Source organism: Entelurus aequoreus, linkage group LG15, assembly GCF_033978785.1.
Source record: "Entelurus aequoreus isolate RoL-2023_Sb linkage group LG15, RoL_Eaeq_v1.1, whole genome shotgun sequence".
NCBI classification, from domain to species: domain Eukaryota; kingdom Metazoa; phylum Chordata; class Actinopteri; order Syngnathiformes; family Syngnathidae; genus Entelurus; species Entelurus aequoreus.
The window spans coordinates 44,835,989-44,854,048 of NC_084745.1; the positions used below are offsets into that span (position 1 = coordinate 44,835,989).

The 18,060-nt window shown below is 34.1% G+C and overlaps 1 protein-coding gene across 2 annotated transcripts in view; it reads left to right on the plus strand.

Moving 5' to 3' along the window:
* Nucleotides 1–351: 351 nt before the first annotated feature.
* Nucleotides 352–18,060, plus strand: part of cacnb2a (calcium channel, voltage-dependent, beta 2a) — a 190,779-nt gene continuing 173,070 nt past the window's right edge. For both annotated transcript variants that reach the window (XM_062021594.1, XM_062021597.1), the window contains exons 1-2: nucleotides 352–443; nucleotides 7,404–7,496. In XM_062021594.1, coding sequence (XP_061877578.1) covers nucleotides 408–443; nucleotides 7,404–7,496 — 129 coding nt within the window. In that variant the 5' untranslated portion in view covers nucleotides 352–407. The remainder of the gene's footprint in view (nucleotides 444–7,403; nucleotides 7,497–18,060) is intronic.

Sequence of the window (18,060 nt, forward strand, 5' to 3'; positions counted from 1 at the left end):
TGATTTATAGAAGGATGAATGAATGGAAGGATAAATGGATGGATGGAAAGATGCATGAATAATGAAAGAATGGATGGATGATGTAATAATGAATGATGATGGATGGATGTTTGATGACAGATAGATGAAAGGATGGATAATAGATAGATGATGGGTGGATTTTGGATGTTTTAAAACGCTTGAAGGTCGATGACAGATGGAAGGAAGGAAGGATGGTTGAAAGTTGGATGATGAGTGGTTGGTTTATGAGCAGCAAGAGTGGGCAGCTGAGTGATGATGAAGATGAGGGTTGCATCATCATCCTCTTCATCATGTAGTTGCAGTGTCATCAGAAGCTCCTCCTGCTGGCAGTGAGGAGCGAGCAGACAGAAGATGTTGCTGCTTGCAGAAGAGGAAGAAGGACCAACATGGAGACAGACGCTGAGGAGCACATGATGTTGCAAGTAAGTTCTTCTATCAGATCACATCCAACTGGCTTGGTCAGCACTTTCAAGCTCACCATGACATGCAGTACATGTAGTGTATATTTCATCTTGACAAATAACTGACTGACTCCTCATCTTGACAACATTCATCCTTTTTAGACCTGAATGATTGACACTTACTTGTACCACAGTTACTTGTACCCATACTTTTATACCACGGTTACTAGTACACACACATTTATACCACAGTTACTTGTACACATACTTTTATACCACAGTTACTTGTCCACATACTTTTATACCACGGTTACTTGTACACATACTTTTATACCACAGTTACTTGTACACATACTTTTATACCACAGTTACTTGTACACGTACGTTTATACCACAGTTACTTGTACACATACTTTTATACCACAGTTACTTGTACACGTACGTTTATACCACAGTTACTTGTACACATACTTTTAGACCACAGTTACTTGTACACATACTTTTAGACCACAGTTACTTGTACACATACTTTTAGACCACAGTTACTTGTACTCATACTTTTATACCACTGTTACTTGTACACGTACGTTTATACCACAGTTACTTGTACACATACTTTTAGACCACAGTTACTTGTACACATAATTTTATACCACAGATACTTGTCCACATACTTTTATACCACGGTTACTTGTACACATACTTTTATACCACGGTTACTTGTACACATACTTTTATACCACAGTTACTTGTACTCGTACTTTTATACCACAGTTACTTGTACACGTACGTTTATACCACAGTTACTTGTACACATACTTTTATACCACAGTTACTTGTACACATACTTTTATACCACAGTTACTTGTACACATACTTTTAGACCACAGTTACTTGTACACATACTTTTATACCACAGTTACTTGTACACATACTTTTATGCCACAGTTACTTGTACACGTACTTTTATACCACGGTTACTTGTACACACACTTTTAGACCACAGTTACTTGTACACGTACTTTTATACCACAGTTACTTGTACACATACTTTTATACCACAGTTACTTGTACACATACTTTTATACCACAGTTACTTGTACACATACTTTTACGCCACAGTTACTTGTACACGTACTTTTATACGACGGTTACTTGTACACACACTTTTAGACCACAGTTACTTGTACACATACTTTTATACCACAGTTACTTGTACACATACTTTTATACCACAGTTACTTGTACACATACTTTTATACCACAGTTACTTGTCCACATACTTTTATACCACGGTTACTTGTACACATACTTTTATACCACAGTTACTTGTACACATACTTTTATACCACAGTTACTTGTACACGTACGTTTATATCACAGTTACTTGTACACATACTTTTAGACCACAGTTACTTGTACACATACCTTTAGACCACAGTTACTTGTACACATACTTTTATACCACAGTTACTTGTACTCGTACTTTTATACCACTGTTACTTGTACACGTACGTTTATACCACAGTTACTTGTACACATACTTTTAGACCACAGTTACTTGTACACATAATTTTATACCACAGATACTTGTCCACATACTTTTATACCACGGTTACTTGTACACATACTTTTATACCACGGTTACTTGTACACATACTTTTATACCACAGTTACTTGTACTCGTACTTTTATACCACAGTTACTTGTACACGTACGTTTATACCACAGTTACTTGTACACATACTTTTATACCACAGTTACTTGTACACATACTTTTATACCACAGTTACATGTACACATACTTTTAGACCACAGTTACTTGTACACATACTTTTATACCACAGTTACTTTTAGACCACAGTCATAGATCTGACTTCATTTCTTACATTAAAAGTTGGATCTTTTGATGGCCAGCACGGTGGAAAAGTGGTGAGCATGCCTGCCTCGCAGTCAGAAGATTTAGATTGGAACTTGTGTGGGTTTTGCTTTTCACACATCTAACAAACCTGCATGTTATGTTATTGTCAAAACATGCATTTTATGTTCATTGTAAAAACATGCATGTTATATTTGTTGTAAAAATTTACATTTTATATTCATGATAAAGACATGCCTTTTAAATTTCTTGTAAAAACATGCATTTTAGACTTATCATAAAGACATACAAGTTATAGCTATTGTAAACACGTGCATTTTATATTTGTTGTAAAAACATGTATGTTTTATCCATGATAAAAACATGCATGTTATATTCATGATAAAAACATGCATTTTGTATTTATTGTAAAAATATGCATCTTATATTTATTGTGAAAACATGCATCTTATATTTATTGTAAAAACATGCAGGTTATATTCATTGTAAAAAAAAAAAAAAGCATGTTATATTCATGGTAAAAACATGCATGCTAATTTTATTGTAAAAACATGCATGTTATATTCATTTTAAAAACACACATTTTATATTCACTGTACAAACATGCATTTATATTCATTGTAAAACATGCATTTATATTCATTGTAAAAACATACATTTTAGATTCATTATAAAAACATGCATTTATATTTATTGGAAAAACATGCATTTATATTCATTGTATAAACATACATTTATAATCATTGTAAAAACATACATTTTATATTCATTGTAAAAACATACATTTTATATTCATTGTAAAAACATACATTTTATATTCATTGTAAAAAGATATGTTTTATATTCATTGTAAAACCATACATTTATATTTGTTGTAAAAACATACATTTTATAATCATTGTAAAACATGCATTTATATTCATTGTAAAAACATACATTTTAGATTCATTATAAAAACATGCATTTATATTTATTGGAAAAACATGCATTTATATTCATTGTATAAACATACATTTATAATCATTGTAAAAACATACATTTTATATTCATTGTAAAAACATACATTTTATATTCATTGTAAAAACATACATTTTATATTCATTGTAAAAAGATATGTTTTATATTCATTGTAAAACCATACATTTATATTTGTTGTAAAAACATACATTTTATAATCATTGTAAAAACATACATTTTATATTTATTGTAAAAACATACATTTTATATTCATTGTAAAAACCTATGTTTTATATTCATTGTAAAAACATATGTTTTATATTGATTGTAAAACCATACATTTATATTTGTTGTAAAAACATACATTTTATATTCATTTTAAAAACATGCATTTATATTCTTGTAAAAACATACATTTTATATTCATTGTAAAAACATACGTTTTATATTCATTGTAAAACCATACATTTATATTTGTTGTAAAAACATACATTTTATATTCATTATAAAAACATGCATTTATATTTATGGAAAAACATGCATTTATATTCACTGTATAAACATACATTTATAATCATTGTAAAAACATACATTTTATATTCATTGTAAAAACATACATTTTATATTAACTGCAAAAACATACGTTTTATATTGATTGTAAAACATACATTTCTATTTGTTGTAAAAACATACATTTTATCTTCATTGTAAAAACATGCATTTATATTTATGGAAAAACATGCATTTATATTCATTGTATAAACATACATTTATAATCATTGTAAAAACATAAATTTTATATTCATTGTAAAAACAAATTTTATATTCATTGTAAAAACATGTTTTATATTCATTGTAAAACCATACATTTATATTTGTTGTAAAAACATACATTTTATATTAATTGTAAAAACATGCATTTATATTAATTGTAAAAACATACATTTTATATTCATTGTAAAACCATACATTTATATTTGTTGTAAAAACATACATTTTATATTCATTATAAAAACATGCATTTATATTTATGGGAAAACATGCATTTATATTCATTGTATAAACATACATTTATAATAATTGTAAAAACATACATTTTATATTCATTGTAAAAACATACATTTTATATTCATTGTAAAACCATACATTTATAGTTGTTGTAAAAACATACATTTTATATTCATTGTAAAAACATGCATTTATATTCATTGTAAAACATACATGTAATGTTCATTGACACAACATGCATTTATATTTATTGTAAAAACATGCATTTTATATTCATTGTAAAACATGCATGTAATGTTCATTGACACAACATGCATTTATATTTATTGCAAAAACATGCATTTATATTTATTGTAAAAACATGCATTTATATTTGTTGTAAAAACATACATTTTATATTCATTGTAAAAACCTATGTTTTATATTCATTGTAAAAACATATGTTTTATATTGATTGTAAAACCATACATTTATATTTGTTGTAAAAACATACATTTTATATTCATTTTAAAAACATGCATTTATATTCATTGTAAAAACATACATTTTATATTCATTGTAAAAACATACGTTTTATATTCATTGTAAAACCACACATTTATATTTGTTGTAAAAACATACATTTTATATTCATTATAAAAACATGCATTTATATTTATGGAAAAACATGCATTTATATTCATTGTATAAACATACATTTATAATCATTGTAAAAACATACATTTTATATTCATTGTAAAAACATACATTTTATATTAATTGCAAAAACATACGTTTTATATTCATTGTAAAACATACATTTATATTTGTTGTAAAAACATACATTTCATCTTCATTGTAAAAACATGCATTTATATTTATGGAAAAACATGCATTTATATTCATTGTATAAACATACATTTATAATCATTGTAAAAACATAAATTTTATATTCATTGTAAAAACATAAATTTTATATTCATTGTAAAAACATGTTTTATATTCATTGTAAAACCATACATTTATATTTGTTGTAAAAACATACATTTTATATTAATTGTAAAAACATGCATTTATATTAATTGTAAAAACATACATTTTATATTCATTGTAAAACCATACATTTATATTTGGTGTAAAAACATACATTTTATATTCATTATAAAAACATGCATTTATATTTATGGGAAAACATGCATTTATATTCATTGTATAAACATACATTTATAATAATTGTGAAAACATACATTTCATATTCATTGTAAAAACATACATTTTATATTGATTGTAAAACCATACATTTATATTTGTTGTAAAAACATAAATTTTATATTCATTGTAAAAACATGCATTTATATTAATTGAAAAACATACATGTAATGTTCATTGACACAACATGCATTTATATTTATTGTAAAAACATGCATTTTATATTCATTGTAAAACGTGCATGTAATGTTCATTGACACAACATGCATTTATATTTATTGTAAAAACATGCATTTATATTTGTTGTAAAAACATACATTTATAATCATTGTAAAACATGCATTTATATTCATTGTAAAACATACATGTAATGTTCATTGACACAACATGCATTTATATTTATTGTAAAAACATGCATTTTATATTCATTGTAAAACATGCATGTAATGTTCCTTGACACTACACGCATTTATATTTATTGTAAAAACATGCATTTATATTTGTTGTAAAAACATACATTTTATATTCATTGTAAAAACATGCATTTATATTCATTGTAAAACATACATTTATATTTGTTGTAAAAACATACTTTTTGTTTTTATTGTAAAAACATGAATTTTATATTCATTGTAAAACATGCATGTTATGTTAGTTGTAAAAACATGCATTATATATATTGTAAAAACATGCATTTATATTTATAGTAAAAACAAAACTTTTAGATTCATTATAAAACATGCATTTATATTAATTATAAAAACATACATTTTATATTCATTATATAAACATACATTTATATTTATTGTAAATACATACATTTTATATTCATTGTAAAAACATACATTTTATATTCATTGTAAAACATACATTTATATTCATTGTAAAAAAAAAAAAAGATCATATGACAGTATGTAACTGCAAAAATGTACAGCAAGTACCGGTATTTTTTTGGTACCGGTTCCTAATTGGGTCGGTCCAGGAGGACTGTCGAGATTGTGGACAAATGACACGGCTCTCAGTATTTTTTTAAAATCCAGCTGTAATTATGACGCGCTGTCACATTCACTTTAGGTGCCCCTACTATGCATTAAAAAGACATGGGTAGGATAACCACAAATAAGTAAAAGCAACACAACACAAAAGTTTGTAACACAACAAAAGTCCCTCAAAGTCACGCACGCTATTAAGAGTCAGTATCAGTTTGAAGTGAAAATGCGCTTCATCAACCTTCCTCCTGACGATCTAGTAATCCACTCAAAAAAGGGAAAAATGGAAGTAATATAATATTTCATAAAGTAGCTGTGAAGAAAGATAGCATCTGCTGACGAGTCTCGAGTCACCTTCTGACGTCCCTTTACTGCCCGCGTTTGTGCGGCATCAATGCACACTTTGCTTAAATACACACCGACTTAACATGCTAATCGACTGTATTGATTTACACTATATATTTGTGATATATCATGTCAAATAAATATTAAATACATAAATATTATTCCCATCTGATAGTTGTAATGAGTTGAAACACAGTGATGGATCTGTGTGGTAAAAAAGCAAGTGTTGATAAAAGACTTCCCTGCTGTGAGACGTTACATGATGTTGGTGGTGTACAATCCATTGGGCTAATAAAAAAAAGAATTTTTTTCACATCTTTATTTAGACCGATTACATAAGTACCGATAAGATTCCGATGAATATCGATAAGGATTATCTATATTGGTGTGGGTATCGATAAAATCCTAACGATATACATCCCTACTACAGGCTGATCAATGACAGACGTCAGTGGGTAGAACCAGGGCCAACCAGCCAACTCGTCCTGGTCTTGTTCTTCTTATAGTTTAAATGACTTGTGCATTACTGCCATCGAGTGGTTGGAAGCTGTACCTGCATCTCATTTCAACCAATGAATCCTATTGTATTGATTTTTTTTTTTTTACTTTTCGAAGTGTCAAGGCAAAGCAGCCCGGAGCAAAATTGGCTTCAGTGGTTCAGGCGGGAGCACCTCCTCTGACACTACGACCAACAGCCTCATCCGGCAGGTAAGGATGCCCTTTTGTTTGGCAGCAACTGCAAAAAACGTACTACCAAACGGCTAAATGTCCCAGGGCAAGGCGAACTAGCATAAGTGGGCGGTTGAAGGTATCATCATCCATCAGGCCTGAGATCCACTGCGAGCCTTTTAATGGCTTGGCGTCGTCCTCACCACTTTCTTAGCAGCGGCACAGCAGCCTGTTTTGAAGCCAAGGTGTCTGGACTTTGTTAAAGGAAGATCTGCAAGGGACCCCTACATGTTTCTCCCTTTTAAGGAGGAGCCACGGTTGGTTGGCTTTGTTTTTGGCAGAGACCACTGCCTCCTGCTCATTCTCAACTTTCTGTGAAGTTGTGAATGAGCGCCGCAAACTCTGCTCAGTGAAACCAACTCAATGAGAAAGTGTTCCTATCTTGCTGCCTGCCACCCATGAGACTGGACTGGACACCCACAGTCCACAAACCAGTTCCCTCTAGTCCAGTGGTTCTTAACCTTGTTGGAGGTACCGAACCCTATCAGTTTCCTATGCGCATTCACCGAACCCTTCTTTAGTGAAAAATCAGATGTTTTTTTTTTTCAAATTCAAGACAAAGTTAAATGTTTTTGTAACACTTTAGTATGGGGAACATATTATAAGTAACAAAGACTTATTTTAGAGTTTTTTGGACACTAGGGGAACATATTCTAAGTAACAAAGACTTAATTTAGAGTTTTTTGGACACTAGGGCAGCGTTTCTCAAAGTGTGGGGCGCGCCCCACTGGTGGGGAATAGAGACATGACAGGTGGGGCGCGAGGAACGGAAGGAAATTTCACTTTATTTTTTTTATTTTTTTTTATTATATTCTTAGTTTTTTTTTTTACTATGCTTTCATTTTCTATACACACTGTAAATCACTTTGTGATTCTGTCTGTGAAATCCGCTATATAAATAAATGTAAATTAATTATTTTTCCTGTAGGCTTTAAATTTCTAGGTAGGAGCGAAAGTTTGACAGACAACAGTAACTAATGGGGGCGGGGCTAAGCGGAACAAACTCTCGCGCGGATGGGTAGCAGGCTAAGAGTGGCAGTGTCAAGCCTGCAACCCCGATTTGAAAAGCTGTGCAGTGCAAAACAGGCTCATTGCAGCCACTAATGCTGGAGAACTGTAAAACTCATGTTCACTTGCCCTGTCTTGCCAAATGCATAGCTCCTCCTTTTTTTTTTTTTGCAAAGATTGCAAAGTGGCACTTTTATTTTATTTACTATTGAAATGTATGCAAGTTATTTGATTTATTATTGAACTTGATGCAAGTTATAACACTTTTATTTGATTTATTATTGAACTTCATAAAAGTTATAACACTTTTATTTGATTTATTATTGAACTTGATGCAAGTTATAACACTTTTTTTGATTTATTATTGAACTTGATGCAAGTTATTTTATTTATTATTGAACTTGATGCAAGTTATACCACAGCTGCACAGTTATTTTATTTATTATTGAACTTGATGTTATTTTGTGTTATTGAGTTTGAATGTACACAACTTGATGTTACTTGATGTTCGATAAATTTGAAAATGTTAAGCTTGGCATTAGCGTTCTGTTGGGGCGATGGGGGAAGGTGGGGCTTGAAAACTCCCCCTTGTCCAAAGTGGGGGATGACAAAAAAATTTTGAGAACCACTGCACTAGGGGAACATATTCTAAGTAACAAAGACTTAATTTAGAGTTTTTTGGACACTAGGGAAACATATTCTAAGTAACAAAGACTTAATTTAGAGTTATTTGGTTCGGGTTAGAGAGTTAGGGCCAGGGTTGGCGGATTAGGGTTATAATAAGGCCATGCTGAATAAATAAATGATAAATGGGTTATACTTGTATAGCGCTTTTCTATCTTCAAGGTACTCAAAGCGCTTTGACAGTATTTCCACATTCACCCATTCACACACACATTCACACACTGATGGCGGGAGCTGCCATGCAAGGCGCTAACCAGCAGAATAAGGCATTAATAAGTACTTAATAATGACTAGTTAAGAGCCAATATGTTACTAATTTGCATGTTTATATATATATATATTTTTTTATCATTTCAAACAACATAAAAAAAGACACAAAATACACTTACCATTAGTGCATCAACCCAAGAAAACCCTCCCTCCCCCATTCACACTCATCCACACTCATTTACACAAAAGGGGCTGTCTCTTTCTGTTATTAAAAACTTCTGGTTCCTACAATATAGAATAATACAGTCTGCAAGGGATACAGTCTTTAAAGCACACATGATTGTGTGTGCTGCTGGTCCACTAACATTTTCATTAATTACTATTTTTTATGTAATTGTTTTATATTGCTTTACTTTCTTTTCTATCCAAGAAAAAACAATTTTTTTTTTTTTTTTACTTTTATTTTAATTTCTTTATTTTTTCATTTATTTATCTTATTTTATTCCACTTAATAAAATAAATAAAAAAATAAAAATTATTATGAAAACAATAAATAAATAAATAAACAAAACAAAACAAACAAAAGACCTTATCTTCACCAGACCGGGTTGTCAATGAAATCAGATTGTTCAAAAGGGTTCTTAAAACCAGGTCCAGTTCAGATTACGTCCAGATCGGGCTCAGCAACACACACCTTCACCCATGTACACCAAAAACCAGGGAACACAACAGGTTGCATACAATCCACAAACAAAAATACATTTTCAAATTAAGCCCCCATGTACAGTCCAGATCACATCCAAGTCGAACTCAGCAACACATACCTTCATTTATGTACACTTAAAATAGGGAATACAGCAACAGATTGCATATCATATATAAACAAAATTACATTTTCAAAATAAGCCTTTGAGGACTTTCCATCTTTTTTTATGTTTTTTGGCATCATTATCGTTTTCAACCATATAATTTTCTAAAGTTAAAAAATACTGAATAAATGTTTTAAAGAAAGAAATACGAAGTGAATATCTGTTTTTGGCCTTAAAAATAAACCTTTTACCGAGTATTATAATGAAATTGACTAAATCATGACTGTCAATGAACTCTCCTAAAATAACAGAAACCACATCAAGCTTCATAAACAAACCAATCTTTAAACACATTTTTTCAACTTCCACCCAAAAACGAAGACACAATGTGACAATACCAAAACAAATTTAGGGTGGATTCAGGCTCCTGACAACAAAATCGAATCTAATTTGCATGTTAATAAGCAACTAATTTATGGTAAATATGTTCCCCATACTAAAGTGTTACCATGTTTTTTTTACTGGTGCACAAAATGAACCATGCATGAACATCACCTTGTTCAAACAACAAAACCAACACAGTGCATAAACTCACAACAAATTACACACCTGCAAATCAGTCTGACTTCTGCTGTTGCCGTATCCGCAATACGCCGATAGGGAGAAGTTTTTATTTACACGATGAGTCGGGTGTGTCTTGACCTCTGCCGAACCCCTGAGCCCGACTCACCGAACCCCTAGGGTTCCATCGAACCCAGGTTAAGAACCACTGCTCTAGTCTGACTCCTCACAGTGCCGTCGTTTAGAAGAGAAAGGTGACAACAATTCTAAGGGCTTTAACGAATGGGGTACTCGGGGCCCAAATCGATATTCTTTCAGGGTCCATAGCAACTGTCCTGCTCGTCTTAGACTAAATGAAGTAGGAAGTAAGAGCAGTGATGTTTTGATGATCAGTGAGGTTCAACGCCATGTTTGGCCGTACTATAACCAAGACAGGTCTACTCAACATCCGGTCCACCAAAGCTTTTCATTTGGCCCACCGAACATCAGAATCAGAAGTGCTTGGTTATTAAACCCCGAGTCTAAGCCTGGGCCCCTGGAGAGGGGGTCCAGACTGAGGCCAAGGAAGAAGGAAAAAAACCTCACAGCCATAGCACACATAAACATGTGTGTAAGAAGGAAACATCAAAGAACACAAAGGATATTAAAGATATTAAAAGAGCAGAGCTGATGCAACCAGCAGTGCCATTTCTACATAATGCTACAAAAGTAAAACAAAAATGTGTCACTGTTCATAAAGGGGTGCCTCAGGGATCTGTATTGGGGCCCCTCTTATTTATCTTACACATCAATGATCTAGAACAACATTTCTCTGATGCTAATATGCATTTTTATGCTGACGATACAATTATTTATTGCTCGGGATCATCTGTTGAAGAGGCTGTTTACCACCTGCAGAAAGCTTTTGTCGCAGTGCAGAATTCACTTATTGACTTATAACTGGTTCTCAATGCTGACAAGACAACACTTATTCTGTTTTCCAAACATAGGAAGGTGCCTCAAACTCCCCCGGTAGTGGAGTATCCCCTCAATTCCCCCCAAAAAGGGATTAACTCGCTGGAATAAAAAAGACAATATAACAACCTGGATGCATATGCATATGCAAAAGTGCAATATATTTATCTGTACAGTAATCATTTATTTATATCTGCACCTTATTGCTTTTTTATCCTGCACTACCACGAGCTAATGCAACGAAATGTTGTTCTTATCTGTACTGTAAAGTTCAAATTTGAATGACAATAAAAAGGAAGTCTAAGTCTAAGTCTAGTGTCCGCCCTTGAAGGGAATGCCATAGGAGTGTTGCATGAATATAAATAACTTCATGTTTTAATTGATGACTCTCTTATTTTTAAACCTTTGTTTGATCAACTGGTGAAGAAACTAAAACTTAAATTGGGTTTTTTCTTCCGTAATAAGAGATGGTTTTCTTTTGGTGTAAAAAAGCGCCTTGTCTCTGCCACATGTTTTATCTGTGCTACAAACCCCGTTTCCATATGAGTTGGGAAATTGTGTTAGATGTAAATATAAACGGAATACAATGATTTGCAAATCCTTTTCAACCCATATTCAATTGAATGTAAACACAAGATATTTGATGTTCAAACTCATAAACTTTATTTTTTTTTTTGCAAATAATAATTAACTTAGAATTTCATGGCTGCAACACGTACCAAAGTAGTTGGAAAAGGGCATGTTCACCACTGTGTTACATGGCCTTTCCTTTTAACAACACTCAGTAAACGTTTGGGAAATGAGGAGACACATTTTTTAAGCTTCTCAGGTGGAATTCTTTCCCATTCTTGCTTGATGTACAGCTTAAGTTGTTCAACAGTCCGGGGGTCTCCATTGTGGTATTTTAGGCTTCATAATGCGCCACACATTTTCAATGGGAGACAGGTCTGGACGACAGGCAGGCCAGTCTAGTACCCGCACTCTTTTACTATGAAGCCACGTTGATGTAACACGTGGCTTGGCATTGTCTTGCTTAAATAAGCAGGGGCGTCCATGGTAACATTGCTTGGATGGCAACATATGTTGCTCCAAAACCTGTATGTACTTTTCAGCTTTAATGGCGCCTTCACAGATGTGTAAGTTACCCATGTCTTGGGCAATAATACACCCCCATACCATCACAGATGCTGGCTTTTCAACTTTGCGCCTATAACAATCCGGATGGTTCTTTTCCTCTTTGGTCCGGAGGACACGACGTCCACAGTTTCCAAAAACAATTTGAAATGTGGACTCGTCAGACCACAGAACACTTTTCCACTTTGTATCAGTCCATCTTAGATGAGCTCAGGCCCAGCGAAGCCGACGGCGTTTCTGGGTGTTGTTGATAAACGGTTTTCGCCTTGCATAGGAGAGTTTTAACTTGCACTTACATATGTAGCGACCAACTGTAGTTACTGACAGTGGGTTTCTGAAGTGTTCCTGAGCCCATGTGGTGATATCCTTTACACACTGATGTCGCTTGTTGATGCTGTACCGCCTGAGGGATCGAAGGTCACAGGCTTAGCTGCTTACGTGCAGTGATTTCTCCAGATTCTCTGAACCCTTTGATGATATTACGGACCGTAGATGGTGAAATCCCTAAATTCCTTGCAATAGCTGGTTGAGAAAGGTTTTTCTTAAACTGTTCAACAATTTGCTCACGCATTTGTTGACAAAGTGGTGACCCTCGCCCCATCCTTGTTTGTGAATGACTGAGCATTTCATGGAATCTACTTTTATACCCAATCATGGCACCCACCTGTTCCCAATTTGCCTGTTCACCTGTGGGATGTTCCGAATAAGTGTTTGATGAGCATTCCTCAACTTTATCAGTATTTATTGCCACCTTTCCCAACTTCTTTGTCACGTGTTGCTGGCATCAAATTCTAAAGTTAATGATTATTTGCAAAAAAAAAAATGTTTATCAGTTTGAACATCAAATATGTTGTCTTTGTAGTTGAAAATGATTTGCAAATCATTGTATTCCGTTTATATCTACATCTAACACAATTTCCCAATTCACATGGAAACGGGGTTTGTACTTGATGTCCATCTTGTCATTTTATTGTGTAATGTGAATTGGACTTTATGTGTAACTTTGCTGCCTCTTGGCCAGGACTCCCTTGAAAAAGTTCTTAATCTCAATGGGATTTTTTCCCGGTTGAATAAAAAATAAAATAAAAAGCCAATGTGGTTACTTTGTAATTAAGCAATCTAAGTCTCAAAGGAATATAAGCTTTGTGGAAGTTTCCAGATTTTTATGTCCGGCCCCCGGGCCCTTGGCCTCTTGAAACTGCGGACCTCTTCATTATGTAGTTGAATAGCCCTGGTATACGAAAACCGAAGCAAAAATTGGGCTGAAACTTTCGACTAACAACAAATTATATGAAAAATTCCAAGTACCACTGTAGATGGAAATAATGTTTTAAGTACTCTTCACGTGATTGTGTTCATTGTCACACAAGAATGAAGGTGCGGTTTATAAAGGAGGTTCTTATCCGTGATCCATGTTTGTCAGGAAACATCAACATAGTTGTTTATGTGTAGGACCTATGCAACCTCATTGTACTATTGGCTAAGTTTTATATTCATAAATGTAAGTTTCTCAATACCCACCAACCTGTTTTTTGTGCCTTTAAAAAAGAATTACAACTCTATGTTAAAACACTCTCTACCTCTAACAACCAAAAAGCTGTGAAAACGATGATGCTGTGTTCCAAATTGAAATTATTTACTGAAATCGGGAGACGATGGGGTAGATCCAAAAAGGGGCGGGGTCTCACTGCGATGGTCCCTCCCACGGACGGAGATGGCCCCTGGCACCCATTTCTTTCGCCAATCGGATGGGCTTAGAACCGGTATCTGCTGGAGTGACCTCTCCGGTGGACCTCTCCAGTGGATCTACATGGCCTGGGCATGGAACTATGGAGGGCAAGCTGTTGTCTAGGCAGCAAGGGAGTAAACCCCGACAGAAAATCAGGAGCCGGAGTCCTGAAGGCGGTTTGATGTTGTAGCGTCATTCCGGCAACTCCTGCGGCGTTGCTGGTGCCAAGTTGTATCAACACTCGTCGCTCCCTTGGATCCACCAGCCATGCGGAGAGGGCGGGCTTGCACTTTGTTATATATATATATATATATATATATATATATATTAGGGCTGTGAATCTTTGGGTGTCCCACGATTCGATTCAATATCGATTCTTGGGGTGACAATTCGATTCAAAATCAATTTTTTTTTTTCAATTCAACACGATTCTCGATTCAAAAACGATTTTTTTTCCCGATTCAAAACGATTCTCTATTCATTTAATACATAGGATTTCAGCAGGATCTACCCCAGCCTGCTGACATGCAAGCAGAGTAGTAGATTTTTGTAAAAAGCTTTTATAAGTGTAAAGGACAATGTTTTATCAACTGATTGCAATAATGTAAATTTGTTTTAACTATTAAATGAACCAAAAATATGACTTATTTTATCTTTGTGAAAATATTGGACACAGTGTGTTGTCAAGCTTATGAGATGTGATGCAAGTGTAAGCCACTGTGACACTATTGTTCTTTTTTTTTTTTTTTTAAATGTCTAATGATAATGTCTTTGAGGGATTATTTTAATCACTGCTATGTTGAAATTGTAACTAATATTGATACTGTTGTTGATAATATTCATTTTTGTTTCACTACTTTTGGTTTGTTCTGTGTCGTGTTTGTGTCGCCTCTCAATTGCTCTGTTTATTGCAGTTCTGAGTGTTGCTGGGTCGGTTTTGGAATTGGATTGCATTGTTATGGTATTGCTGTATATTGTTTTGTTGGGTTGATTAATTTAAAAAAAAAAAAAAAAAATTTTTTTTTAAATAAAAAAATAAATTAAAAAAATTCTGAATCGCACGACGTGAGAATCGCGATTCGAATTCGAATCAATTTTTTCCCACGCCCCTAATATATATATATATACATACATAGCCTACATATATTGCATTCTATCATTTATTTTAGTTACTTTGAGTTTACAACCCCCTGGCGCTGTTTTGTACTGATTTTAATGATCATTTCTCAACTGTTTGTAAATGCTGCAATTTATAAATAAAGGTTTATAAAATTAAAAAAAAGAAAAAAAAGTTGTTTATGTGTAGGTAAACAGTGTTGGACAGTGGTCCCCAACCTTGTTGTAACTGCGGACCGGTCAACGCTTGAAAATTTGTCCCACATTAAAAATGTATTTTTTTTTGTCATTAAAAAATACAATCATGCGTGCTTACGGACTGTATCCCTGCAGACTGTATTGATATATATTGATATATAGGAATATATATTGATATATAGGAACCAGAAATATTAATAACAGAAAGAAACAACCCTTTTGTGTGAATGAGTGTAAATGGGGGAGGGAGGCTTTTTGGGTTGGTGTACTAATTGTAAGTGTATCTTGTGTTTTTTATGTTGATTTAATAAAAAAATAAAAACTTTTTTTTTTTATTTCTTGTGCAACCCGGTACCAATCGATCCACGGACCGGAACCACTGGTGTAGGAGACAGGAGCAGTGTGTGTGGGTGTGTCTGTGGGTCACATGGGTATAGGTGGGTGTGGCCACAAGGGGGCGTAATTAAGTCTTTCAGGAGATCCACGTACACCTGTGAGCGAGGATTGAGATGTTTGGGTGCTACCGCTTTACTTTGCTGTTAAATTTCATCTTATTTGTCACCTCCGTCAGTCATCATATCCATATTTATTGTCAACTTTATTTGTAAACATGAAATTCTGAGTTTAAAGCGCGTCATTTAGGTCGCTATACAAACTAAACAAATCAGGCTCGTCGTTCATGGACAGACTGGAGCACCGCCCAGTTTGAATTTTTTTTTTAACATGCCTCAAAACAGCAGCTTGGAATTTGGGACATGCTCTCCCTGAGAGAGCATGAGGAGGTTGAGGTGGGCGGGGGCGGGGTTGAGTTGGGGGGGGGGAATAGCGGGGTGTATATTGTAGCGTGCCGGAAGAGTTAGTGCTGCAAGGGATTCTGGGTATTTGTTCTGTTGTGTTTATGTTGTGTTACGGTGCGGATGTTCTCCCCCGAAATGTGTTTGTCATTCTTGTTTGGTGTGGGTTCACAGTGTGGCGCATATTTGTAACAGTGTTAAAGTTGTTTATACCGCCACCCTCAGTGTGACCTGTATGGCTGTTGACCAAGTATGCATGGCATTCACTTGTGTGTGTGAAAAGCCATAGATATTATGTGATTGGACCGGCACGCAAAGGCAGTGCCTTTAAGGTTTATTGGCGCTCTGTACTACTCCCTACGTCCGTGTACACAGCTGCGTTTTTAAAAAGTCATACATTTTACTTTCTGAAACCGATACCGATAATTTCTGACATTTTAAAGCATTTATCGGCCGATAATATCGGCAGCATGATATTATTGGACATCTCTAATATTAACTATGAATGATAAAAGAATGAATATTGACATCATATGAATGTCACACCTCCTCTCGATCGACATATTTTCAAGCAAGCGAAACGCAACAAAAATGCAACAAACACAGTGATATATGAACGTGAAGGGTAAAAAAAACCCCACCTAAAATCTGATACATCACTAAGCTTTAAAACTTTGTTGTAAAAATCTCCCTCCGCGTCTGTCCCTGACACCCGCATTTCAGGCTGACTCTCTGTGGAAACGGTCCCCACCCACACTGCTTGGTGCCTCGTCTGAGCTGCTGTGACTTAGATTACCATAGTAACTAATTTGATTACCGTAGTAACTAGTCTATCATGCAAAAGCGCAGATTGCAACCATTGAAATTAGACATGTCTGATATTATCGGCCGATAAATGCTTTAAAATGTAATATCGGAAATTATCGGTATCGGTTTCAACCTCCGATATTCCCGGGAGACTCCCGAATTTCAGTGCCCCTCCCGAAAATCTCCCGGGGCAACCATTCTCCCGATTTCCACCCGGACAACATTATTGGGAGCGTGCCTTAAAGGCACTGCCTTTAGAGTCCTCTACAACCTGTCGTCACGTCCGCTTTTCCTCTATACAAACAGCGTGCCGGCCCAGTCACATAATATATGCAGCTTTTAAACACACATAAGTGAATGCAAGGCATACTTGATCAACAGCCATACAGGTCACACTGAGGGTGACCGTATGTTTGCTGTCTCATGCTGCTTCCGTTATTCCGTCACATATTAATTGTCCCCCCAACAATGTGACCAAACCGGAACAAAAAATATGTTCCTCTCCAATTTACATGGGTTTTGTAACAAAAATAAAGTTA